Raw genomic sequence first — 24236 nt, 5'->3', positions numbered from 1 at the left:
CACCCAGTCATAGAGCAGCTCATGTTCTGAGCCTTAAGCCCCGCCCAGACGGGCAATATGGTCTCCTGGTTTGGAGATCCAGCATCTCTTCTATGCACAACCGTCATAGGAGAGTCACATAACTTTTCAGCGGTCTCATCTCCAAATGCTACCAATAAAAATGCCTCTACTGTACTGCTATGACGTTTAGTGACTCACTTCAATGTTTTAGTCCTACTGCGTGCCACGGTGTGGCGGCTTAGGCAGCAGCATGGATGGTCTACATTCACAGGCGTGTTATCTCCTCTCCTCCGTTACCTGTCCTCAGTATCGTCCTCCCAGAGCTCTGCTCTCCCGCCCTTGAAGTACATGCTTTCTTCCATATTTGCAATTAGCTAATGTAAGAATCTAATCACCGAAAGTGCGCTAATGAGAAAGGATCGGGCGAGAGGGTGGTGACAACAGGCTGTCAACACAAACACCGCTTGGTGATAAAATACGATCGTGGGAACAAAACTGGACTGAAAATAACTCAAGGCCAAAGCAGTGGTCCGGGCAACAGAAACCAGGAAGTAGCTCTCAGCAACACTGACACCCTGTGTTATGTCTGCTAACACCCAGGCCAGCAGGGGTTTGGGGTTTTTTTTTTAAGCATATTATGTTCTTTTTCTGTATATTGTCAAGATAATCTATTTGCCCTCGTCTAGAATATTCCATAAAACAAATGTAACTCTTAAGAGAAATAAGGCCACAGAAAAAGCTTTCCACATATATGAATTCTATTCTTGGGCTAATTTCTAAGCCATATCATATGGACGTAATGTGGTTTAACAAAAACACCGTTTTGAAAACCCATACACCTATTTTAAACAGCTGAGGGACTGCGGTGATCCAAGTAAGCCTTCCAACAAAATAAAAGCTTGACGACACTGACACCTAGTGGCCATACTGGAATTGCAGCCAACTCTGCCTGAAAAGTAAGGCCAGCCACTGCGGCAGTATGGGCTCCAGGACGCTTGGAATGTTACCATTGTAAAGACTGGGTGTGGACAGTACCGATTCTACAAGCAATCTTATAAAGGTTTGATTTGTCTCCGGGATTATCTTGGGACTCTCCAAGCGAGCAAAAAGACGTGCACTTGTTAAGAATACTTCCCTTTAACCTTGCACCTTTAACAAGGTTTTCCTCATCTTCAAAGATCAAAAAGCAAAGCTAGGGGTCAAACGCTATTGTTGAAAACTGGTGAGTCTTTCACCTCACTTTCCAGGTTCGTCCACACCCTTTTCCTGGTCTTTGGGTGGGTTTTTTTTTTTTTTTTTATCCCCCTTGGTTAGACCGTACCCAATACAAAAGCCATGTGGCCAAGCCGTCATAGAAGCAATTTGTGCTGCAGAGACGTCATTACCAAAAGGGAGTTAGACCTTCACAAAACCGCAGGAATTTCTTTAAAAGGAATAAAGGACTTGTTAGGCACCCCTAACGTACCCATCTAAAAGTCAGGATCTCACTGAACACTGTGGGTAGCGAGATGAACATAGGGCGAGCCACACAAGCTATTTCTGCCCCAATCATTAAAAGATAAGTCTCCCCGACTTGTCTGCACCTCTGACAGGTGGGACAGCAGGAAGCCTGAATTGCTCATATTTCCCACCGGAGGAGAGCACCGAATCCTACCTGCTGGCGTTTGAAGGCTAAATAATCCAAGCTTTCCAGCTCCTTCCCAAGCTTCTGGTAGGTTTTCTGGAGGTCAGATTTGTTGGAAACATTTTTGAGAGACTCGAATGTTCTTTGGAACTGAAAACAAAAAGAAAAGCAGATTACAATAGTGACGGATCTTCTTCAAATTCCCAGCTAGCTGGCAGAGTCAACAATGTGCTTCGGTTTTATGCACCGTAATTCAGAGACAACAAATGCTAATTATCTATCAATGGACTAATTAGGGATGACCATAAAGAGATAGAAACTGTATGTGTGGAACCGATATACATGAATGAGAGGTCCATTTCATCTTCATCCTAACAAGAAGAGCATATGTCATTCAAAATAAAAAATTTTTCATGCTTTAAGACACCCCGAAAAATGAGATTTAACATATAATTTTAAGTCTAACAATAAGTCTAATATTATTATTAATTATAATATTATAATTATACATTATAATATTATAATTATATATTATAATTATTAATTATAATATAATATATATTATACATTATAATTATATAATATTATATATTATATGTGTAATATATAATTATATAAATATATGATATATAATATATAATAATATATAATTATAATATTATAATTAATTATAAGGCTCTTAGGGCTAAGGAGGGGTTTCAGTCAGTAAAGTATATGCTACAAAAGTTCGAGAGCCTGAGTTTGAACCCTGACAGTTCATGGAAAAGCCAGTGTGGCTGTTCGTCTCTATACAGAACAATCACCCAAGATCAACGGCCAGCCTAGCCAAGGTGCAAGCTTCACTATCACTTTGCTAAGCCAGTGTCATCCCTAGTCACGTTTTAAATATCTGTCTTTATAGCCACAGATAAGGGTAGTTCCCACCCCTCATCAAGGGAACATCTTTACAGCAGATAAAGATCATTACAGAAAACTACAGTCAACCCAAGGGCAGAGCTGCCGTGTCCAGTCCCAGCCGGCACATCTACAGTAGACTCCGGCACCTCAGGTTCAGAGATCATTGCTGAAGAAGGGGGTGGGACAAAGACTGCAAGAGCCGGGAGAGCCGTTTGCTGTGAGATTACGACTCCTAGAAGTGTCAGAGAAGCCCCACCCATAAAGTCTCACTAACATGGCTGCTCACATATGACTGAAGGAGGAAGACACCAATGGATGTGTTAATGAGAAGGGAGGGAAACTCAGGGAGCCTCAACCCTAAACAGAGCCCCACAGGCAGCTTCTCAGTTGTTGAGAGCTAGAGAAATAGTCTTCTCTGGGGAGAGCACACCAAGTGTGTGTGTGTGTGTGTGTGTGTGTGTGTGTGTGTGTGTGTGTGTGTGTGTATAACAACAATAAAAGAAAATAGAGGCCATTAATTTGAATGAGAACAGAGGTAGGAACGTGGGAAGGTTTGGCGACAGGAAGGGAAGTGGGTAAATAATGTAATTATATTATAACTTTTAATGAAATGAGCTTAAAATTTTTTAATACAGTGGAGAGTGAATTAGAAAGGCATCTGATGTTACCCTCTGGTCTCTACATCCATGTGCAAAAAGATGCATACCTAGAGAGAGAAACAGAGGGAGAGAGAGAAAGAGAGAGAATTCTCAGCTTGAGAAGAGGGAAGAGACGGGTGGGACTGGGAGGAGACAGAAGAGTAGAAGATCCACAAAGAGCCGGGCACCCGGTGGGACTCAGAAAGGAAGCTCTCTCGGAGCTTGCGTTTTGAGGAGGGAAGAGCACTTTACACGCTAGTGACCAAAGCATAGGTGGCCTGTTCCGCAAACACTCATTCATTCTTGCTCAGTGAGCAATGAGTTACAAGACCATTTCTGCTGGGTGCGGTTGCTCCCGTCCACTGGATGAGGAGGTGGCAAATTGCAGTACGCCACAGAATACCTCCCACTACTGATGGCTAAGTAAGGGGGCTCGTGAGAAAATGAAGCCTTGGTTTGTGCCAGTGAATTAGAGCGTACTTTGTTAGTGACTGAGAATGTCAACTGATGTAACTGTCACTTGCTCTCTTATGTCATACCCTCGTCTTGTGGCTTCACGTAGATTTATGTCTATGGATAGAGAATTCACAGCTTACATGTATGATGCCGTGAGATAGGCCAGTAAGATTTTATGGAATATGATTAAGTTCCCAGGGATGATTTGATCCTTGGTGTATCAAGCGCTAAGGAATAAGTCATAATAGGATGACGTTCTACTGGGTTCCATCCTCCATTTTGTGAAGACGCCATGTTTATCTCAATCCAACAGGAAGAGAAAAGTGAGATGCAAATTAAGTCCAACAAATACCACTTAGCACTTCCTCTCATCAAAATGCCATGAATAAAAAACGTATTTCCTTCCCCACGTGTGTGTGATAGTTTGTATATGCTGGGCCCAGTGAATGTCACTATTAGAAGGTGCGACCCTGTTGGAATAGGTGTGTCACTATGGACATGGGCTACTAAGACCCTCATCCTAGCTGCCCAGAAGCCAGTCAAATGAAGATGTTGAACTCTCAGCTCCTCCTGCACCATGCCTGCCTGGATGCTGCCATGCTCCCACCTTGATGATAAAGGACTGAACCTCTGAACCTGTAAGCCAGCCCCAGTTAAATGTTGTCCTTATAAGAGTTACCTTGGTCATGGTGTCTTGTCACAGCAATGGAAAACCTAACTAAGACACTGGGAGAACTTAAAAGATTGCAGGCGAAAGTAGTCATGGAAACCAGAAAATGGGAAGGGCATTAACATTTACCAAGTGTGTGTTCAGCCCCAGGTATGCTGTGCCTTCAGACTGAACTCTTGCATCAATAACAGGAGTTCCTAATACAGTCCCAGTCTCGAGTGAGTGAACTGGGCCTCAGAAAGCTTGGCCGAGCAGGGACCTTACTCCAATGTCTGTGATCTTTCTTTAGAAAATAGGGTGCAGAGGAGAGGAAAGAATAGGGTACAACAAACATTTTAAAGCTCACTGAGGGTAACTGGTGAGGTGGGGAGATTCATAAAATAGAAGACATGAGGAAACCTGAGTTAGACACAGTGAACACAAAACTTTAGAGTCCTGGGGGCGAGCCAACTCTGTTCATCTGTTTTCAAGCTCTGTTTTTTAATCTAGGCTTATTATTTACATAATATCTCAATTTATTTTATTTATTTTGTAATATTTTCTAGTTATTTTCTCTCTCTCTCTCTGTGTGTGTGTGTGTGTGTGTGTGTATACGTGTGAAATGACACACGTGAAGAAGTCAGAGGACAATGCATGACAGTTCTCCCCTCCAGCTATGTGGGTCTCAGAGATGGAACGTGGGTTGTCAAGCTTGGAAGCAAGCACCTTTACCCACTGAGCTGTCTCACCAGCCCCCTACCCCAGCCCCCTACCCCAGCCCCCTCCACATTGGTTTAAACACAGCCAAAATCTTTTCATTCCCCTATCTTGTAACACACACACACACATACACACACACACACACACACACACACAATTCTTTTCAACATAGTTTTAATAAACTTTACATTAATTATGTATCTTGTCATGTGCTCTTTTCTGTGCCTTGGCCATTTTTTTGGTCCCTTCCTGGTATGTCTAAATCAAAGTCACCCCAGATCCAGGACTCTAAACAGTGTATCCTGTGAGTCCATTACTATAAAGTATTTACCAAAAGTTTCACTACACTTTAAAATGTTCTTTATGCTCTACATTTTCTCTTTCCCTAAAAATTATTCTTTCTCGTTAAACATGTGGTCATGTTCTCATTTAGTTATGTAAACCTTATACAACTCAGGGAACTTGAGGAGAAACACCTGTAAGACTTCAAAATAAGAAACAGAGAGAGAGAGAGAGAGAGAGAGAGAGAGATTGTTTCCAGGTAATATGTTTGTGGCCAGAGAGAATCCAGTAATGCTTCATTATGAAGAGTGTTTTAACTGGAAGTCAGAGTTTACACGATGTGAAGATTTTAGCTCGGGTTTTCATTATGAGAACTTATCTCTTCCTTTTATTGATACCGAAGTGCCCTGGGTCCCTTAACACTGCCATGCCATGACTACACGCTTATAGACTGCTCCTGCTCACAGAGTCACCATGGAGGAGTGGTATAAAATTGACAAGATGGTGTTGGCTGAATTTCTATTATGCATTCTGCCCCCCTCTCCAACTACAACACATGTAGATTTACAGGGCTATGTGGTAAAAACAATATTTTTTATTCTGTAGATAAAAGCTGAAGCCCAGGGGATAAAGATGAACCTGGTGAAGCTTATCTGTTTGAAAAAGACAGACTAGTGACTTGGTTTGAGGGATGGTCTTCCTTTTCTGTACTTGGCCATGGAAACAAACATCTCAGGATGTCTACGTAGCAGTGTCCTGTAGCTTCATCGTATTAATTATTTCTCAAAATAAATGGCTTTTTTTTCCCAGTTGGAGTAATTTGAGAAAGGAAGAACCATTAGATTGAAAGAGTAATATTCCTGAAACTCACTCGTTCTAATTTTTAAGGGGAAATTTATTCTGAGCCAAGAATCCTAAAATAATTTGTTGACCTTTAAATCTACCATTTCTTGTAGAAGAAGCAGAAGCAGAAGCAGAAGCAGCAGCAGCAGCAGCAGCAGCAGCAGCAGCAGCAGCAGCAGAAGCAGAAGCAGAAGCAGAAGCAGAAGCAGAAGCAGAAGCAGAAGAAGAAGAAGAAGAAGAAGAAGAAGAAGAAGAAGAAGAAGAAGAAGAAGAAGAATTCAAACCCTAAAACAGCAAAAATTCAGTAGATCAATTGGAAATAAAAACAAATGTAGGTGTTCTCTAAAACTGTGCAGATTGGATATTAAAGTGATCTCTGGGCTGAGAAACAAATCCAATTTTGTTCTATTTGACTACCTTATCGTATATCAAGGGGAATACAAGATAAGAGTAAAGAGATACAGACAATATCCCTCTACCAATACCCAGAGCAGAAGCAGGCATTATGAACACTCCCACAGAGAGCTTTTCCATCACCTCGTCTCGGTTCAGAAATAATAACAGCAATCCATCAAACAAAACAGCAGAAGCCATGATTGTTCATCTCCCATTAAAATAACTGAAAATTTGCCGTACAGGAGACATGGAACAGACAACAGGAAAATGTCTAGTTTGACTCAGCACTCACCCTCCCCCAGAATAGATCTTTTCTCCTTCTCCCTGACAATACATATTTAAATAAATCCAAGCCAATGTTCTGTAAAAACTAAATAGCCAATCTGTTTGTTTTTTTATTTAAAAAAAAAAAAGTATGTATATTCATGGAGAAATTTGAGACAAAAGACAAGAGGAAATTGGCTGAAGCAGCAAAAAAAAGGAGAAAAAGAAAGAAAGAAAGAGAGGAAGAGAGGAAGAAAGAAAGAAAGAAAGAAAGAAAGAAAGAAAGAAAGAAAGAAAGAAAGAAAGAAAGAAAGAAAGAGAGTCTTACTTCTCTCAGCCCTGGCCGCCTGCTGTCCTGGGATTGGTTGATTCAGATAACCAAGACTAAGCAGCCTATCACCTGCACCCATGAGAAGGCACCTAGAAGCGCTACCCCAGCAAGACCAACTCAGCAGCTATCCTTTTTTTTTTCCTTATTTAATATTAAATGCAGTTGTACAAAATTCTAGGTACTACCTGTAGCTCTGTGATTAAAAAACAAACAAACCCAGATTCATTCAGTACATGAATACAAGTACGAACTTGTATAGAGTTTGGTTTATCTCAGGAGAAAGTGGAGGCTCAAAAGCTCTTGTGAAACAGTAAAGATAAAATAGGAGGAGAGAAGAAAAGCAAGCCTTCGTCTACTATACTTCAAATAAGGCCAAGAAACAAAAGTAAAAGGCTGGATGCCCCAGTGTGGGGGAATTCGAGGGCGGGGAGGAGGAAGTGGGTGGATGGATGCGGGTACAACCTCATAGAAGTAGCAGGAAGGGGGACGGGATAAGGGGTTTCTGGAGGGATGGGGAAAGGGGATAATGTCTGAAATGTAAATAAATAAAGTATCCAATAAAAAAGAGAGAGAGAAAAAAAAGAAACAAAAGTAGGTAGCCATCTCAGAAAAGCATGTGTACTCCGAAGATAACTATATTTTAAGTGAGTTCCCTCTATAGAAAAGGAAATACATGATAGTTATATGCATCTGTGTTAATGTTGACTGTAACACCCTTATGGGGAAGACACAGACCACAGTGAGAAGAAAACTTTGAAAAGTAATGTCTGGGTCCATGAGGATGTCTGGGCAGCCACCTAGGACCATATGGATGCCCAAGGGCTGTGCAGAATTGGCCCCACCCTTCTTAGACTGAGGCATATGGGAAAGCTGGCCTCACAGCTCGCCAGCAGCAGCACTCAGGAGAGCACTTCCTGCACATCACTGGGCAGCATAGTGAGGCTGGCCCTGGTGGTGAGGGATGGAGGGAAGGGAGGGGGCAGGTGAGCCAGCCTGGAGGGTGTGAGTGTGGGAGAGCTGACCCCACCACTCACCTCTGGCATGGAGGTGATACCCTTCTCCTCACGCACACACCTCCCCTCTCTCTCAGCCTCCAGCAGTTGGGAAAGCTGACCCTGGGAGCAGAACTGGCTCTGCCCTTCACCATGGGCAGTAGCATTTGGGAGAGCGGGTCCTGCCCCTTGCCTAGACAGTGCAATGGAGCTGACTCTGGTGGTGGGGGCACAGGTGAGCCAGCTCTGTGGGTGTGAGCACAGGAGAGATGGCCCCACCACTCATCCTCATCTGCCATGAGGTGGCCTGAGCGTAGGGTGCTCCTCCCCTCCATGCCCCTTGCCGCCTGTGGTAGTCGGAGGAGTTGTCCCTGAAGCCATGAGAGTCAGAGAGCTGGCCCTGCCCCTCACCTGGGCAGCACAGTAGAGCCGGCTCTGGTGGAAGGGGCACAGATGAGATGGCCCCAAGGGCATGAGAGCAAGAAAGCTGACCCCACCTCTGGTCTATGGTGACATTGGATGTCTTAGCTGGAGAGCTGTCCCTGGAATACAGATAAGGGAGAGCCAGTGGGCTTGATCAGCTCAGGTACCACCCAGGCAGATCCAGGACTTTGGGTTGGTCCAGCCCAAAATCTATATCATCCGTGAACTGTTGGGGTATAAGAAAGAGCTGCTCCTGCTCCTGTTAACTCAAAGCCGAAGAATCTCCATGACACAGGACAACAACGGCATAATGTGAGAAGTCCCGGTGGGAAGACAATATTGATGTTATCACAGAAGCCGCAGACCTCGAAACAGACCTATGACGTATTGCAACGAACATTCACAAGTGAAGATGTGTGGACGGAGGGGTTTACGGTGGGACACTGTGACACACTACAGTTTCCATGACAGGTTGTTTTCTACGTTTTGTTTGCTTTTTTGCATATATATATATATATGCAAAAATGCATATAATATATATATATATATATATTGTGGAGTAGTTGCAGGGGTGGAGGGTGGATATGAGGGGACAGGGAGATGAGTGAGATGGAGTGCATGATTTGAAACTCACAAAGAATCCATAAAACATTTTTTTAAAAAAACATAAATAACTTAAAAGTACTACAGCCTTTACAAATTCAAACACATTAAAATTTCAGTCCCTTTAAAATAGCCAATTTCTTTTAAAATCCAAAGGCTTTTAAAATTTAAAGCCTCTCAATTGTGGGATCCAGCAAAGTCAAAAATAAACCAAATACTCTCTTACTTCAGGGCAGAAAAATCAGGGCACAGTCACTATCAAAGCAAAGCAAAGCAAAGCAAACGCCAACCATCCAAAGTCTGGGATCCGCCCATGATCTTCAGACTCCTCCAAAGGGCTTGGGTCACTTCTCCAACTCTACTCTCTGCAGCCCAAGAAACTTGTCTTCTCAGCTCTGGCTGGCTCCACGCCACTGCTGCTGCTGTTCTTGGTAGCTATCTCATGGTACTGGCATCTCCAAAATGTCTGTTCACAGCAGTAAAACCCTAAGACAATTTGCCTAGTACTGTGTATAACTCTTAGGGCCACTCAATTAAAATGGTAGAGAAGGGGGCTATGTTCTTTACACACTGTGGTGGTTTGAATGTGGTTGGCCCATGGGAAGTGCTACTATTAGAAGGTGTGGCCTTGTTGGAGAAAGTGTGGGAGTTGGCTTTGAAGTCCCAGGCTAAAGTTCCACCCAGTATGGATGAGAACCCCACTCCTGGCTACCTGCTTGGAAGCCAGTCTCCTTCTGGCTGCCTTTGAATCAAGACATAGAACTCTCAGCTTCTCCAGCACCAAGTCTGCCTATGTGATACCATGCTTCCCACCATGAAGCTGGGATCACAGAGGAGGAGTCTGAAGATCATGGGTGGATCCCAGCATAATGGACTGAACCTCTGAACCTGTAAGCCAGTCCCAGTTGAATGTTTGCTGTTATAAAAGTTGCCTTGGTCATGGTGTCTGTCCACAGCAATGAAACTCTAAGAGATACACATTTACTTTCCAATCAATTTAAAGGTAGCACTTTATTTGTTCATAGGCCAAACTGGACTCAAACTTGCTATATAGCCAAGATTTATTTACCTTGAATTCCTGATCGTGCCTTTACAGGCCAAGTTCTTGTTATGTTATTCCCTGAAAGACTCTGTCTCAAGGGAATATGGCAGAGGGCAAGAGATGAAGACATCTGACATCCTCCGGTGACCTCCCTATGTGTGTGTGTGCACTGGTGCATGCAGCCATACCTCCATGTGTACATACTACACACCACAACATACACACAAAAAGAAGGTGAGTGGAAAGGTGATGGGGAAGGATCGCTGGAATGACAAAAACAGACAATAGTAAACACGAGTAAGATTTAAAGAAAGACCTAGCTGACCAGTTAGTACCAGGAGCCTTTGTAGAAATACAGATGTTCCTACAGACAGAAGTGAAGAGTTGTGATGCTGTGTATATGCTGGGCCCAGGGAGTGGCACTATTAGAAGAAGTGGCCTTGTTGGAGTAGGCCACTTGTTGTGTGTCACTGTGGGTGTGGGCTTTAAGACCCTCATCTTAGCTGCCTGGAAGCCAGTCTTCTGCTAGCAGCCTTCAGATGAAGATGTAGAACTCTCAGCTCCTCCTGCACCATGTCTGCCTGGATGCTGCCGTGTTCCCACCTTGATGATAATGGACTGAACCTCTGAACCTGTAAGCCAGCCTCAATTAAATGGTGTCCTTATAAGAGTTGCCTTGGTCATGGTGTCTGTTCACAGCAGTAAAACCCTAGCTAAGACAAAGGTCTTATGGAAAGCAAGCAAATCAACAGAGATTCCAAGAAGTTCTTTGTAACCTCTACCTCTGAACTATTTTTTTTACAATGTCAAACAAAATAATGAAAGGAAGAAAGGCTCTCCTTTCTACTGCACGATGCCAAATTGATCAGCCTGGAAGGTAAAGCAAGCAAGTTCTCTAGTTGGATTTTCTCTGAGATAAGCATGTACTTTTACTTGTATTAAGTCCATTTGTACATTTCTATAATAGAATGCTGCGTGCATCACAGACTAACTTATCCTTGATTAAGTTACCAAATAATAGAGGAGACAAAGCCCCAGCTAGACATCTTTTGCCACCAAGTGAAATATACAGTGGCAGGAATAGGTTACATATATTTGAGTTGTTGGCCAAAAGGGATCCAGGAGAACCCCCAAACAACAAAGGCTATTTCCAAGACTATTGCTTGCTCTCCACAAACTAATAGTAAATCCTACTGCTGAAGGCAACATACATACGAGGGCATCTGCACACAGACACATACAGACACACATACACACACACATATAGACACACATACACACACACACACACACACACACACACATTGAACAGAGGTTGAGCTGATGCCTAACTAGTCTTCACCCCTACTGACTAATGCTAATGGCACTCTGCACATTACCAGAGGAGAAAGGTTCAACACCAACCCAGCTAGAAACCCTGACACCCACAACACCCTGCCCATAAGATATACTTGAGCAACAGTGGTATAAACGCTATGGGAGTAACCAACCACTTTTTTTTTTTTACTGATTTAAGACCCACTCCACGAGATGGGATACCTGACACTGCTCAGGTGACCCAGAGTCTGAGACTACATAGGTCATGGACCTGGGAGAAAACCAAATATTATTGATCTGCTAAAGGAATGTAGCAATTAAATGACCATTTTTGCTATACTCATACATCAGTGTCTTGCTCAGCCATCATCAGAGAAGCTCCCTCCTGCAGTAGATGAGGACAAATACAGAGACCTGCAGTGAGACACTGTTCAGAGAGTGAGAGACCTTGGGATACACGGCCCTAAATGGATGGCTTCATCAAATCTCTCCCCTCCTGGCTTAAGAAACTCTGTAGAAGAGGAGACAGAAAGATTGTGAATCAGAGGAAATGGAAGGCACCAAGGAGACAGTGGCTTCCAGACACAACAGAACTGTCACATCTGAACTCACAGACACTGTGGCAGCATGCAGGGGGACTGCACAGGTCCAAGGTAAATGAGGTCCCAGCGCTGAGAACGGGAAGTGGTCATAGGCTCCAATCACTAACCAAGAAGCTGTCTCCAATTGACAACTGCATCCAAAGGAAAAACTGGTTTTCTCCAACAAAGTCTTGCCTGGGTATACAAAGCGCTCTTAATGGCAGACCCCATGCCCAGGAGTAGACAGCCAACACAAAACAAATTCAATGGTTTTGTTGTCAGATGTCCCTGGTCTTGCTTATGTGTTACAGGTGTGTGTGTGTGTGTGTGTGTGTGTGTGTGTGTGTGTGTGTGTGTATCTGTGTGTGTGTTTGACTGTATGTGTATATGTTTGTGTATGTATGTTTGTGTTTGTATGTTTGTGTATGTATGTATATGTGTGTGTGTGTATATGTGTGTATGTGTGTAGGTATATGCGTGTGTATGAGTGTGTATGTGTGTATGTGTATGTATGTGTATGTATGTGTATGAGTGTGTATGTGTGTATATATATATGTGTGTGTGTGTGTGTGTGTGTGTACGTGTTTCTTGTGCTTTTTTTGGTTTTGTTCTGTTGTTTAATTCCTTGGTTTTGTTTTGTTTTGTTTTGTTGTTTTTTTATGAAGACATGAAGTTGGATGGATGAGATGAAGAGGGTCTGAGAGGAAATGGGGTAGGGGAATCCATAATTAAAATATATTGTCTAAAAAAAAATATTATTTTTGATAAAAATTGAAAATTTTAAAAAGCTGTCATAGCAAAAATACGGTTCTAACAAAGAGCATTTGCCCTGCAGGTGCACAGCATGGGTTTGAGAGCCCAGCACCACAGAACAGAAAATGGTAGTACCTACCTACCAATGACGGTAACCTCCAAACGTCCTAACTTCCAGTTAAGGCTTCCCTCTCTCAGATCATTTACACGTGTACATTAATAATATGGTCTACATAGCTCTGTGCTGTTACTTATTTGGATTCATTTGGGGCTCTGAGAAAGCGGCTTCATGGGCAAAGTGTTTGCTCGCCAACTGTGAAGACTGGAGTTCACATCTTCAGTGGCACATAAAAATCCCAGCGGTCACGGGGGCTTGCCTGTGAGTTGGAGACAGTGGTCCCCAGGGAAGTCGGCTAGACAACCTAGCCAGATCATGGATCCTGGGTCAAGGTCCGGAGTTCTCAACCTGTGGGTCGCGACCCCTGCGGGGGCCCTCTACCTTCAAAGACTATTTATATTACAATTCATAACAAGCAGTAGAATTACAGTGATGAAGTAGCGATAAAAATAATTTTATGGTTGGGAGTCACCACAACATGAGCTGTATTAAAGAGCTGGAGCACTAGGAAGGTTGAGAACCACTGCTCTAAGGTAAAGACCCGGCTTCAATAAATAAAGTAGAGGGTGATCAATCAAAGAAGACACCTGACACTGTCCGCCACAGACTCACAAAAATTAATTAATTAATTAATCAATCAATTAATTTAATACTTTGGTGCTGGGCATGCTAATTGCATGTTCAAAGGTCTAAAATTTCCTCCCTGCCAATTCCTCCTCCTGAAGCCTCCTGATGTTCTTATTTCCCCAGTGTCTTTAAGACTAATAAGTTCTGGCTTCATTCCTGGGGGTATGCACCCGTCTTCATAACTTTATCTGATAAAGGCTTCTGATAAAGATGAGGCGGGAGGCATCAGGATTGTTGCGTGCTTCAAGATTGGAATTAAAAGTGAAAACAACACCGAAGCGAACTGTCTCGTCGTCGTCTACTTACAGATGACACATGCTGCAAGAGGCACATAACATCAATCATGTCCGCAAGGATAAGGAGTCTTGTAACTGCTGCCAACAGGGCGCGGGCGGCTTGAACCACGGCCTCCCTTTTTGGGAGGTAACAGGGGTCGTCTGTAAAGCTCTCAGCTGATACCTTCAGAGCTTTGCCTGAAAAACACAACCCCAAATAAGTCATCGTTTCAATTCCAGCTGCATCTGTTTCAGCATTAAGAGCATTAAGCAGCCAGTCTGACTCCAAGGTTATTCCGTGAGTAACTGTAATATTAAACTGCCATATGATACTTCCAGCAACACATCTTGATAAACAACGCAGCTTCAGATCAGCGTTTGGTTTTGATGAGCGCTCTGGAGTTCAAAGAAGCGTGGTATCCCCTTCCCATGGAGAAAATTGTTCTCAACTGACGAGCAACATCGAGTCAAAATTCCTATCTACTGCTACAGCTGCCTCATCTCCATTGCCAGGAAATGGTTCACAACTAAGATTTCAGTCAGTCATAAAAGCTCACGCTTATGAAAGTAAAGAGAGTCTCCGCTGAGGTGCTTCCTAACCCAGGAGAGTTATCCTCGGTAGAGGTATCCTTTGATGCGGTGGTTCTCAACCTTGCTAATGTGGCGACCCTTTAACATAGCTCCTCATGTTGTGCTGACCCCCAACCATAAAATTATTTTCACATCTACTTCATAACTGTAGCATTTGCTACTATTATAAATAATAGTGTGAAAATATCTGATATGGAGAATATCTGATATGTGACTTCTGTGAAAGAATTGTTCGATGCCCCAAAGGGGTCGCAGACCAAGAGTTTGAGAACCACTGCTTTAAAGTAATGCTAACAGACTGAGGATGTAGCTCAGTGGGCAGAGCGTTTACCTAACATCTGTGAAGTCCTGAGTTCAATCCTCAGCACCCACAAGCCAGGCATGGTAGGGCATGCTTTATAATCACACCACTCCAAAGTACGAGGTCATCCCAAGGCTACAGGGAATATGATAGTCTGGAATGTGATAACCTCCCTCTGAATAATAGCTTTGCTGCCCAATGTATTTGCAGTAGAGCCCTGTCATTGGATAGGGAAGAGGGAGGCAGAGCTAGGAGTTGGGAGGAGAGAAAAAAACACACTGAGAGAGGAAGAGGAAGAGAGAGAGGAGAAGCAAGGTGTCGGCAGATGTTACCCTCATGTCTCTAGCAATCTCAGGTAGTTATTCATATCAAGGTTAGATAATTGAGACGACAATTCTAATTGTGTGGGCATCTTTGTGTATTGAGTATTTGCTAATGTATAAATCCATTGGTTAACTTTAAGCATCTAGAGTTTTGATTTACTTGGTTGTTGGGTGCCATGGGGGCTGACCGTGGGGTGGACGACTGTGGCGTGGGGCTAGAGTGGCCCTGCCACAGAGCCTGCCGTGATGAGAAAACCCAGCTGGGCCAAGGTAGCCTGCCGGTAATGTTCAATTCTGTCAAGATGGGGCCAGAACCGGGAGTCTGGGGTCATCTTTGCGCCATTAGTAATGCGGGGAAATGGCAGCCAGGCAGCGGGCCCCTTTTCAAATGTCTCCCGCAACAGCTTCACGTAGGCAGATTTACTCTGCACCATATATGGATTCATGTACATTCTAAAGTTCAGTCACAAAAATAATGTTACAAAATAATGGTCAGAGAAATATCTCTATTATTTGAAGGTCTTTTCATTTAAAGTATATTTTGCTATAAAAGTAGTGTATGCTCATTCACTTTGAAAGCTACCAGTATAGAAGAGTCTAAAAGGAAAAGGTGGCCTTCTCCGTCTCCAGCAACCAAACTCATAGAGAATAGCTCCATCTGCTGTTCACGTTTCACAGTATAGACTTGTTCCGTCATTAAGGTGATACATGTCTACTTCTTGTATAACACAGCAGGGCTGGTAAGATGAATTCAAGCCCCAAGATCATAGTAGGAGAGAACTAAATCCCCACACATGCCTCTACACACATGCCCCGGCATGTACACACACTAAATAAATATGTCAATTAATTAATACAACAAATCTCCTTAAATGATAATAATTCAGCATGCTAAAGAACATAGTGATGATGTTTGATTCTCCATACTAATTCCTAAAATCACCCAACTCTTCAGTCCTTATTCGCCTATATGGAAATTTCTCCCTGAATTTCTATTTCATGTGTATGTATACACATACGTTTATTTATATATGTGTCTGCATGTTTTACATATGTATGCTTTGGGGATATATTCATACACATGCACACTTAACTTATTCATATATGTGCAGAGATTTCGTGGCATACAAAAACATAACCATTGTACAAACTACAAATGGGAAATCTAATGGGTCTTGAGCTGCTTCCCAAGGGGTCTTGTCTTATAGGGACTTTCTATAATGCGGGATTTGTGCTTCCCAGTTGCTTTCTGTACACAAGGGACAGTTGACTGGGAGTCACAGCAATAAACAGTGCAGACTCTGAGGCCAGACTGGCTTCCTGGGTCTCTTCTCATGCCTTGAGTAGGTCACTTAACCTCTACGCCTTACTTTCCATGTGGTAAATGGAGTCATAAAATACCAGCAGCTTGCCCCTAATGAAATATCTGGTTGTGTATTTTCTCAGAAATGAAAAAGCTAATCTTAAAATTTATGTAGAAATTTCAAAAGAGTAATAATAGCCAAACTATCTTGGGAAAAATAATATTGTTATTTCAAAAACTATTAAAACATACACACACACACACACACACACACACACGCACGCACACACACATGCGCGCACGCGCACACGCGCACACACACACGAACTGGCATTCCCAAAATCAATCCTTAACATTTATGGTCAACTGGTTTTCAACAAAGGTTCTGAGAAGAGTCTATATAAGAGTGTTCATTTTTTATTTTTATTTTTGGGTTTTTTTTTTTGTTTTTTATTTTGTAATAATTTTTAATAAATGACTCTGGGACAATTAGATTGTCATAGGAAAGAAAAGAACATGGCTCTCTGTCCCACATCACACCCAGAAGCCAACTCAGAATGTGTCGCAGAGCTACATGCAAGAGCTTAAACTGTAAAACTTAGGAGAGTAAAACGTCGTGATCTCAGGGTCGATGACAATCTAGTACATGTGGCACCAAAGCATATGCCATAAAGTGACATGTCTGTGGTGGTTTAAATAGGAATGGCCCCCATAGAGTCATGTGTTTGAAGGCTTGGTCCACAGGGGCACTATTAGAAGGTGTGGCCTTGTTGGAGTGGGTGTGGCCTTGTTAGAGGAAGTTTGCCACTGTAGGGGCGGGCTTTGAAATCTCCTATGCTCAAGCTACACCCAATGTGGCCCACAGTCTCCTCCCGACTGCCTTTGTATCAAGGCGTAGAACTCACAGCTTCTCAGTCTGCCTGCATTGCTGCCAAGCTTCCTGCCATGATGATAATGGACTGAACCTCCCAACTGCAACCAGCCCCCAATTAAATAGTTTCCTTTGTAAGAGTTGCTGCGGTCATCATGTTTCTTCACAGTAATAAAACCCAAAGACAATTTCTGAGCTTTATTTTTTTTCCTCTGAAACCAAACACAAATATTTGTTTATTTATGAGCTATCATTTTACATCAATTCCATTAAAATCTAAACAAGTCACTCCTGGCCCGGAGCACTGGTTCCTTCCGGTCTGGGCCAGAGCACTGAGCAGATCCTGGGCAGCAGCTCTGCATGCAATCTCACAAAACCCAGAGGAAAGAGGCCTCCCAGGAACTCTAACCCGGGCAGCATCTCAAGTAAAGAGAAAATAACACCCGTCCCAAATAGGGAGTAACTGGGACCCACTGGGACCCAGGAATTTACTCCTGGCCCAGAACACTGGTTCCTTCCTGTCTGCGACCAAGCACTGAACAGATCTTGGGCCCCAGCTCTAACCCCAGTAGTAACACCCAACCCACACAGTTCTGATACAACCAAGATAATAGGAAGGACAGGCTCCAGTCAGAGATAGGGCAGGTAGCACTAAGGAGTTCCATATAGCAAAAGGCAAACACAAGAAAATAAGCATCAGCAACCCACGGTACTTGGCATCATTAGAATCTAGTTCTCCCACACTGGAAAGTCCTGAATTCCCCATATCACCAGGAAAGCAAGATTCAGATTTAAAATCATTTCTAATGATGATGCTAGAGGACTTTAAGAAGGTCATAAATAACACTTTCAAAGAATTTGAGAACACAGCTAAACATGTAGAAGCCCTTAAAGAGGAAACACAAAAATCCCTTAAAGAATTACAAGAGAACACAACCAAACAGGTGAAGGAATTGGACAAAACCATCCAGGACATGAAAATGGAAGTAGAAACAATAAAGAAATCACAAAGGAAGACTACCCTGGAGATAGAAAACCTAGGAAAGAGATCAGGAGTCATAGATGCAAGCATCACCAACAGAATACAAGAGATAGAAGAGAGAATCTCAGGTGCAGAGGATACCATAGAAAATATTGACACAACTGTCAAAGAAAATGCAAAATGCAAAAAGTTCTTAACACAAAACATCCAGGAAATCTAGGACACAATGAGAAGACCAAACCTAGGGATAATAGGTATAGATGAGAGTGAAGATTCCCAACTTAAAGGGCCAATAAATATCTTCAATAAAATTATAGAGGAAAACTTCCCTAATCTAAAGAAAGAGAGGCCCATAAACATACAAGAAGCCTATAGAACACCAAATAGACTAGACCAGAAAAGAAATACCTCCCATCACATAATAATCAATATACCAAGTGCACAAAACAAAGAAAGAATATTAACTGCAGTAAGGGAAAAAGGCCAAGTAACATATAAAGGCAGACCTATCAGAATTACACCAGACTTCTCACCAGATACTATAAAAGTGAGAAGATCCCAAGCAGATGTAATACAGACCCTAAGAGAACACAAATGCCAGCCCAGGCTACTATACCCAGCAAAACTCTCAATTACCATAGATGGAGAAACCAAGATATTCCATGACAAAACCAAATTTACACAATATCTTTCCACAAACCTACCACTACAAAGGATAATAGAGGGAAAGCTCCAATACAAGGAGGGAAATTATACCTAGAAAGAGCAAGAAAGTAACCCTCTTCCAACAAATCCAAAAGAAGATAGTCACACAAAGATAATTCCACCTCTAATACCAAAAATAACAAGAAGCAACAATCACTGTTCCTTAATATCTCTTAACATCATTGGACTCAATTCTCCAATTAAAAGACATAGGCTAATTGACTGGATACATAAACAGGATGCAGCATTTTGCTGCATACAGGAAACCCACCTCAGTGACAAAGACATACACTACCTTAGAGTAAAAGGCTGGAAAACAATTTTTCAAGCAAATGATCCTAAGAAACAAGCTGGAGTAGCCATTCTTAAACCTCCAGCTGGAAAACACAAAGGGAGAGACTCATAGCTCCACGTGCATAGGTAGTTGAGGGTGGCCTTGCCAGGCATCAGTGGAAATGGAGGGCCTTGGTGCCTGAAAGTTTGAATTCCCTAGTGTTGGGGAATTCAAGAGCAGGGAGGCAGGAATGGGAGGATGGTGGGAGCACACCTTCATAGAAACTCCCAGAATTATGTGGATTAGATATGACAGAAGCAGGCTGCCAGAAGACTAGATTCCAGAATTCAAACAAAAAATTATCTTGATACTAAAATTTGTTTTGAGAATTGTATATTGCAGAATACACAGACTTGGTATATCTACTCATCAAGCAAGCTGAGCAGACCTGCTCGAACCTCTGATGTCCTGGAATTCCAGCTGAATGCAGTGAAGACACAGCATCAGAGGCTTATTAATTTACTCTTCCCCCTGCCCCTCTTCTGATATCTCAATGCCCATAATCAGCTTGAAGAAGTTAATGAAGAGGTGGCACCCCTATTCCCTGGGCTTGGGGATGGAGGTAGTTAATATTGGGCTGTCCTTTCTAGGTAAAAGTAGTGGTTTTGTTGGAACAGGGAAAAAATAGCTAGGTTTTATTGCATAATCATAAACTATTGTAAGAAATCTGTATAATTGTTATTAAGATGAAGTTATAATTTCTTAAATGGTACAAAATTTACTTTGATTTTGAAAAGTTTTATTTTAACAGGAAGTGTGGTATGTAGGAGGAGCCAAGGTGGGAGGAGTAAGGAGAGAAAAAGGAGGAGTAAGAAGAGGAGGAGAAGGAGAAGAGGAGCTAGGAGATGAGAGAGAGAGAGAGAGAGAGAGAGAGAGAGAGGAACATGGAGGCGGATGTTCATCTCCGCCAGTCAAAGATAGTTGGTATATCTAGGTTGGGTATTGTATGGACATCTTGTTATTGAGCATTACCGAACTTAAGTTACTAATAAGACTATCCTCTGTTCGTTGAACAAATAGAATACCCATTGCAGTCAGAAGATGACAGGGTGACCTAATGAAGTAGCAACCCAAATAAAGCATTGTCAAAACCCCTCCCTCCCCCAAAAAAAATAAAAAAATAAATAAAAACATTCAACAACAACAAAAAATCTAAACAAGTTTGTTGTGCCCAAGTTAGGTCACACAACAGTAGTTTACTTTAGCTGGGAGTCACAGAACTTGCATACTTTATGAATGTAATAAAGATACTGATGACACAAGGCATTCACAGTTATAGGCCAGCTGCTGTTTATTTCACAGCAATGCCAAATGGAAATTATTGTATGAAAAAATAAAGTAACCCACATTTATATCTAATTTACATGTACCTAACATTTCACTTAGTCAATGAATTCTAGAGTTTTATACAACATATAAAAGGATAAACGATAAGGCTTACAGAGGCTTCAGCAGTTGTAAAAATAAAAACCAAAGGCACAAACTAAACTCTTCAAGCTTTCTGTACAAACTTCAAAAGTATGGTTAGGAAGGAGATGTAGAAGCAACAGAAATCTGTTAAATTCAGTATCTATAAGTCTAACTAGATAATGTCTAGATTCTGAACTTTATTTATTTATTTATTTATACTATACTGTAGAGAAATATCCCTAGATATTAGGCTATAGTTAAAAATGGACTGAAGCCAGAATTAAGAGCTAGCACTTTTTTTTCTTCTTTTAGTTTTTCAAGGCAGGGTTTCTCTATGTAGCCCTAGCTGTCCTGGAACTCATTCTGTAGATCACGCTGGCCTCAAACTCAGAGGTCCACCTGCCTCTGCCTCTCAAGTGCTGGGATTAAAGGTATATACCACCATTTGACTCTGAACTTTACATTTAAGATGTATTTTTAATAGTGTGTGTGTGTGTGTGTGTGTGTGTGTGTATGTGTGTGTGTGTACATATGAGTAGATATGTTAGTATAGCTGTCTGAAGAGGCCACAGAGTTATAACTGCTGGAGGTGACTTATGGATGGTTTGTAAACTCCCCAAGGGATCCTAGGGGGGAAAAAAAGCTTGGTTCCTCTGCAAACATAGTACACATAAAAGTAAACTTTATTCACCATATGTAATTGTCATCCCAGAGGCTACTGTTGAATGATCTCACCCTTTCTAGTTCTTTCTGAACTCTGACTATGTGGTTCACACTCAGCTATTCTGGCTCAAAACTCCTCTCCAAGCTGACTGATTCAAACTGGCTTCTCTCTGCTTCTTACTGAATTGCTGTTTGGGAAAACCTCCTCTGAATTCTGCAAACTAAACTTTACGTTCTGTACTGACTGCACAAACTGAATGGAACTGAACAGAGCTGCACGAACTCAACTGAATTCCACTGCAATCAACTGAACTCCACTGCAACCAACTGAACTCAACTGAATGCCACTGCATACACTGAATGGAACTCAACTGAACTGCACTGCATTGCCTGAACTTCACTGAACTGCCATCCCTGACTCACTCTGCGCTGCTCTTAAGTAGCCTCTTTCCTGACTGTTCTAATGAGAGTTGGGCATGTCCTATCTCTGACGTCATTCTGTCAAATCTTTCTCTGATTTGTCACTTTGTCTGCCCCCTCAGCTAGACATCACTTTCAAGCATGGCTGCTTCCTTCTACAAACTAAACTTACCTCCATGGTTAGGGATTAAAGATGTGTCCTACGAGCATGTTTGTAGTCCAGCCAGAACATATAGACCTAGAAGGTCTTAAGGTATGATAACCTTGCCAGAGCAGTCATGTTGCTGGATTAAAATTCTCTACAAGTACAGGTTCTTAACCACTGAGCTACCTCAACAATCATAAACTTCTGAACTTTAAATAAGGATGTTTATAAAGTGGAAGAAGGACTGGAAAGATGGCTCAGCAATGAAGGATGTCCTGGCCCTTGCAAAGGACTCAAGTTTGCAGAATCCACATGATGACACACAGCTGTCTCTAATCCCTCCCTGGGGGATCTGACACCCTCTTCTGACCTCCAGGGGAACTAGACACACACATGGTGCACATACATGAATCCAGTAAACACTCATACACATACAATAAAAATGTTTAATTTAAGAGACAAAATGAATAGACCAACCTGTAGAATGAGGGAAGATACTTTCAAATCATGTATCTAAGAAGTCATGTATCCCTTCTATAGGAGGGGTGAAGTGGTAGTAATGTGTTGCTATTTGCTGAGAGACTAAAGGGATAAGGAACAAATTTCAAGTAAAAAAGGCAACAGTTAAGAGGACCTCTGTAGACTCTTGACCGTGTCCCCCATCCCCAGACATCTGCATGGTCTTATGCTGCTGAAGAAACACTGATTCCACAAGGGTAGGCAGTGAGGATCTTTGCTTGTGGTCAAAACAATGAGCTAATATAATATGATTCCTGCTCAAACGATTGACCTCCAAGGACTGTGCTCTTACTGCTACATGTCACTTCTAAGTACAGTATCGATTGATGGACCCCAATAATCAAATATGTCAACATTTCATTTTCCATCCTGCAATTCTGACAGTGTGTTGGTTGTAAACAAAGGCAAGTTTGCCAAGAATCTGACACACATATCAAGGTTGCTAACAAGGCTTCCAAGTCTGTCCTCTCAGGTGACTTAGGTAGGAAAATAAGTTCAATGACCCAGTTTTTCAGTCTGTAGAAAACTCCTGAGAATTTGCAAGCCTCTGATAACTAGCTTCCTGTTATGGATGCAAGACCAGAAATCGGTGTTTACAATGCAGATATTATTCAATAAATATAATTGAATTAAATGAAAAAATCTACAATCTTGTTTAAACCTTTTAACTTAATAATAAAATGATAAACCAACTTTTATATTTATTTATTTTATTATTTTTCTCTGTTTGAATGTTTTGCCTGCATGTACATATATGCATCATATGTATACTTGGTGCCCATGAAGACAGAGAGGGCATCATATGCTCTGGGACTAGACTTACAGACAGTTGTGAGCCAGCATGTGGATGCTGGGAGTTGAACCTATGTGCTCTACAAGAGCAACAATGCTCTTAATTGCTGAACTATTTCTCCAGCCCTAACCCAACTTTTAAGTAGGCAACGGCTATAAATAAGAATCTTCAAAAGAAGAAATACAGATGGCCTCTAGGCACATAAAAGATCTTGAAGTGTTTAATACAATCTATATTGTTAAGCCAATAATTATATCTATATTGAGGTTTCAGTAAGGCCCCTTGCCTTGGTTATTTTTGATTGGTTAAAAATGGGCACATAGGTTTAATAGTCAAAAGCAAGACATTAAAGACTGGTTAGCACAGGAAGTGAGAGAAGGGAGAATGACTGGGAGTGTGTATGCACTGGGAATTATCACTGTACTAACTGCTCTACCACAGAAAAGAATGCCTGGAAGGAGGCAGCAGAAAAGGACTGACTACATTGTTGCTAGCTTAGGACTGTCTACATTGTTGCTAGCTTCCCCTGTGGTCAGGGACAGGAGCACCTCCAAGATTATTAAGGTTAATTAAGGACGCTGGCGGAAGTCTCCAGGGAAGAGCACTTCAACAAACCCAGGAAGAAGATCCCGAAAGAGGACTCAATGTTTAAGTGTGTGCGGCCCTTGTTGGACTCAGGGACGGTTCCCAGCACCCACATGAGGAGGCTTACCACACTGACTCCAGGTCCAGGGAATCCACAGCCCTTCTTCTAGCCTCCATGGGCAACTTCAGGAACACAAACCATAGAAATAATTTTTTAAATATCAATAAAGCTTACTTTAAAGAATAGTGATGAATGTACACAGGTACACAGGATAGGAAAGCAGAGAGGTCCTGGGATATCCTGCAAAGGATCACCATTCGCTAAACTTAAAAAAAAAAAAAAATCAAGCAGTTGAAATTAATTAAACCAGCTTCAAGTAGTTCTCCCAGTGAAATCCCAAAACAGATTATTATTTTCTTCTCCACTCAAGGCATGATGGTGAAAGACTGTTGCAAAATT

General features: G+C 42.0%; 1 protein-coding gene across 2 annotated transcripts in view; it reads right to left on the bottom strand.

The window, feature by feature from the left end:
• The window catches only part of Ctnna3 (catenin alpha 3), a 1449584-nt gene that overhangs the window by 1335318 nt on the left and 90030 nt on the right, over nucleotides 1-24236 (bottom strand). For both annotated transcript variants that reach the window (XM_034524718.2, XM_076917155.1), the window contains exons 4-5: nucleotides 13863-14029; nucleotides 1655-1774 (exon numbers count right to left, since the gene is read on the bottom strand). In XM_034524718.2, coding sequence (XP_034380609.1) covers nucleotides 1655-1774; nucleotides 13863-14029 — 287 coding nt within the window. The remainder of the gene's footprint in view (nucleotides 1-1654; nucleotides 1775-13862; nucleotides 14030-24236) is intronic.

This window comes from Arvicanthis niloticus, chromosome 20 (genome assembly GCF_011762505.2).
Source record: "Arvicanthis niloticus isolate mArvNil1 chromosome 20, mArvNil1.pat.X, whole genome shotgun sequence".
Taxonomy (NCBI): Eukaryota; Metazoa; Chordata; class Mammalia; order Rodentia; family Muridae; genus Arvicanthis; species Arvicanthis niloticus.
This window is presented reverse-complemented; position numbering and strand designations above follow the sequence as displayed.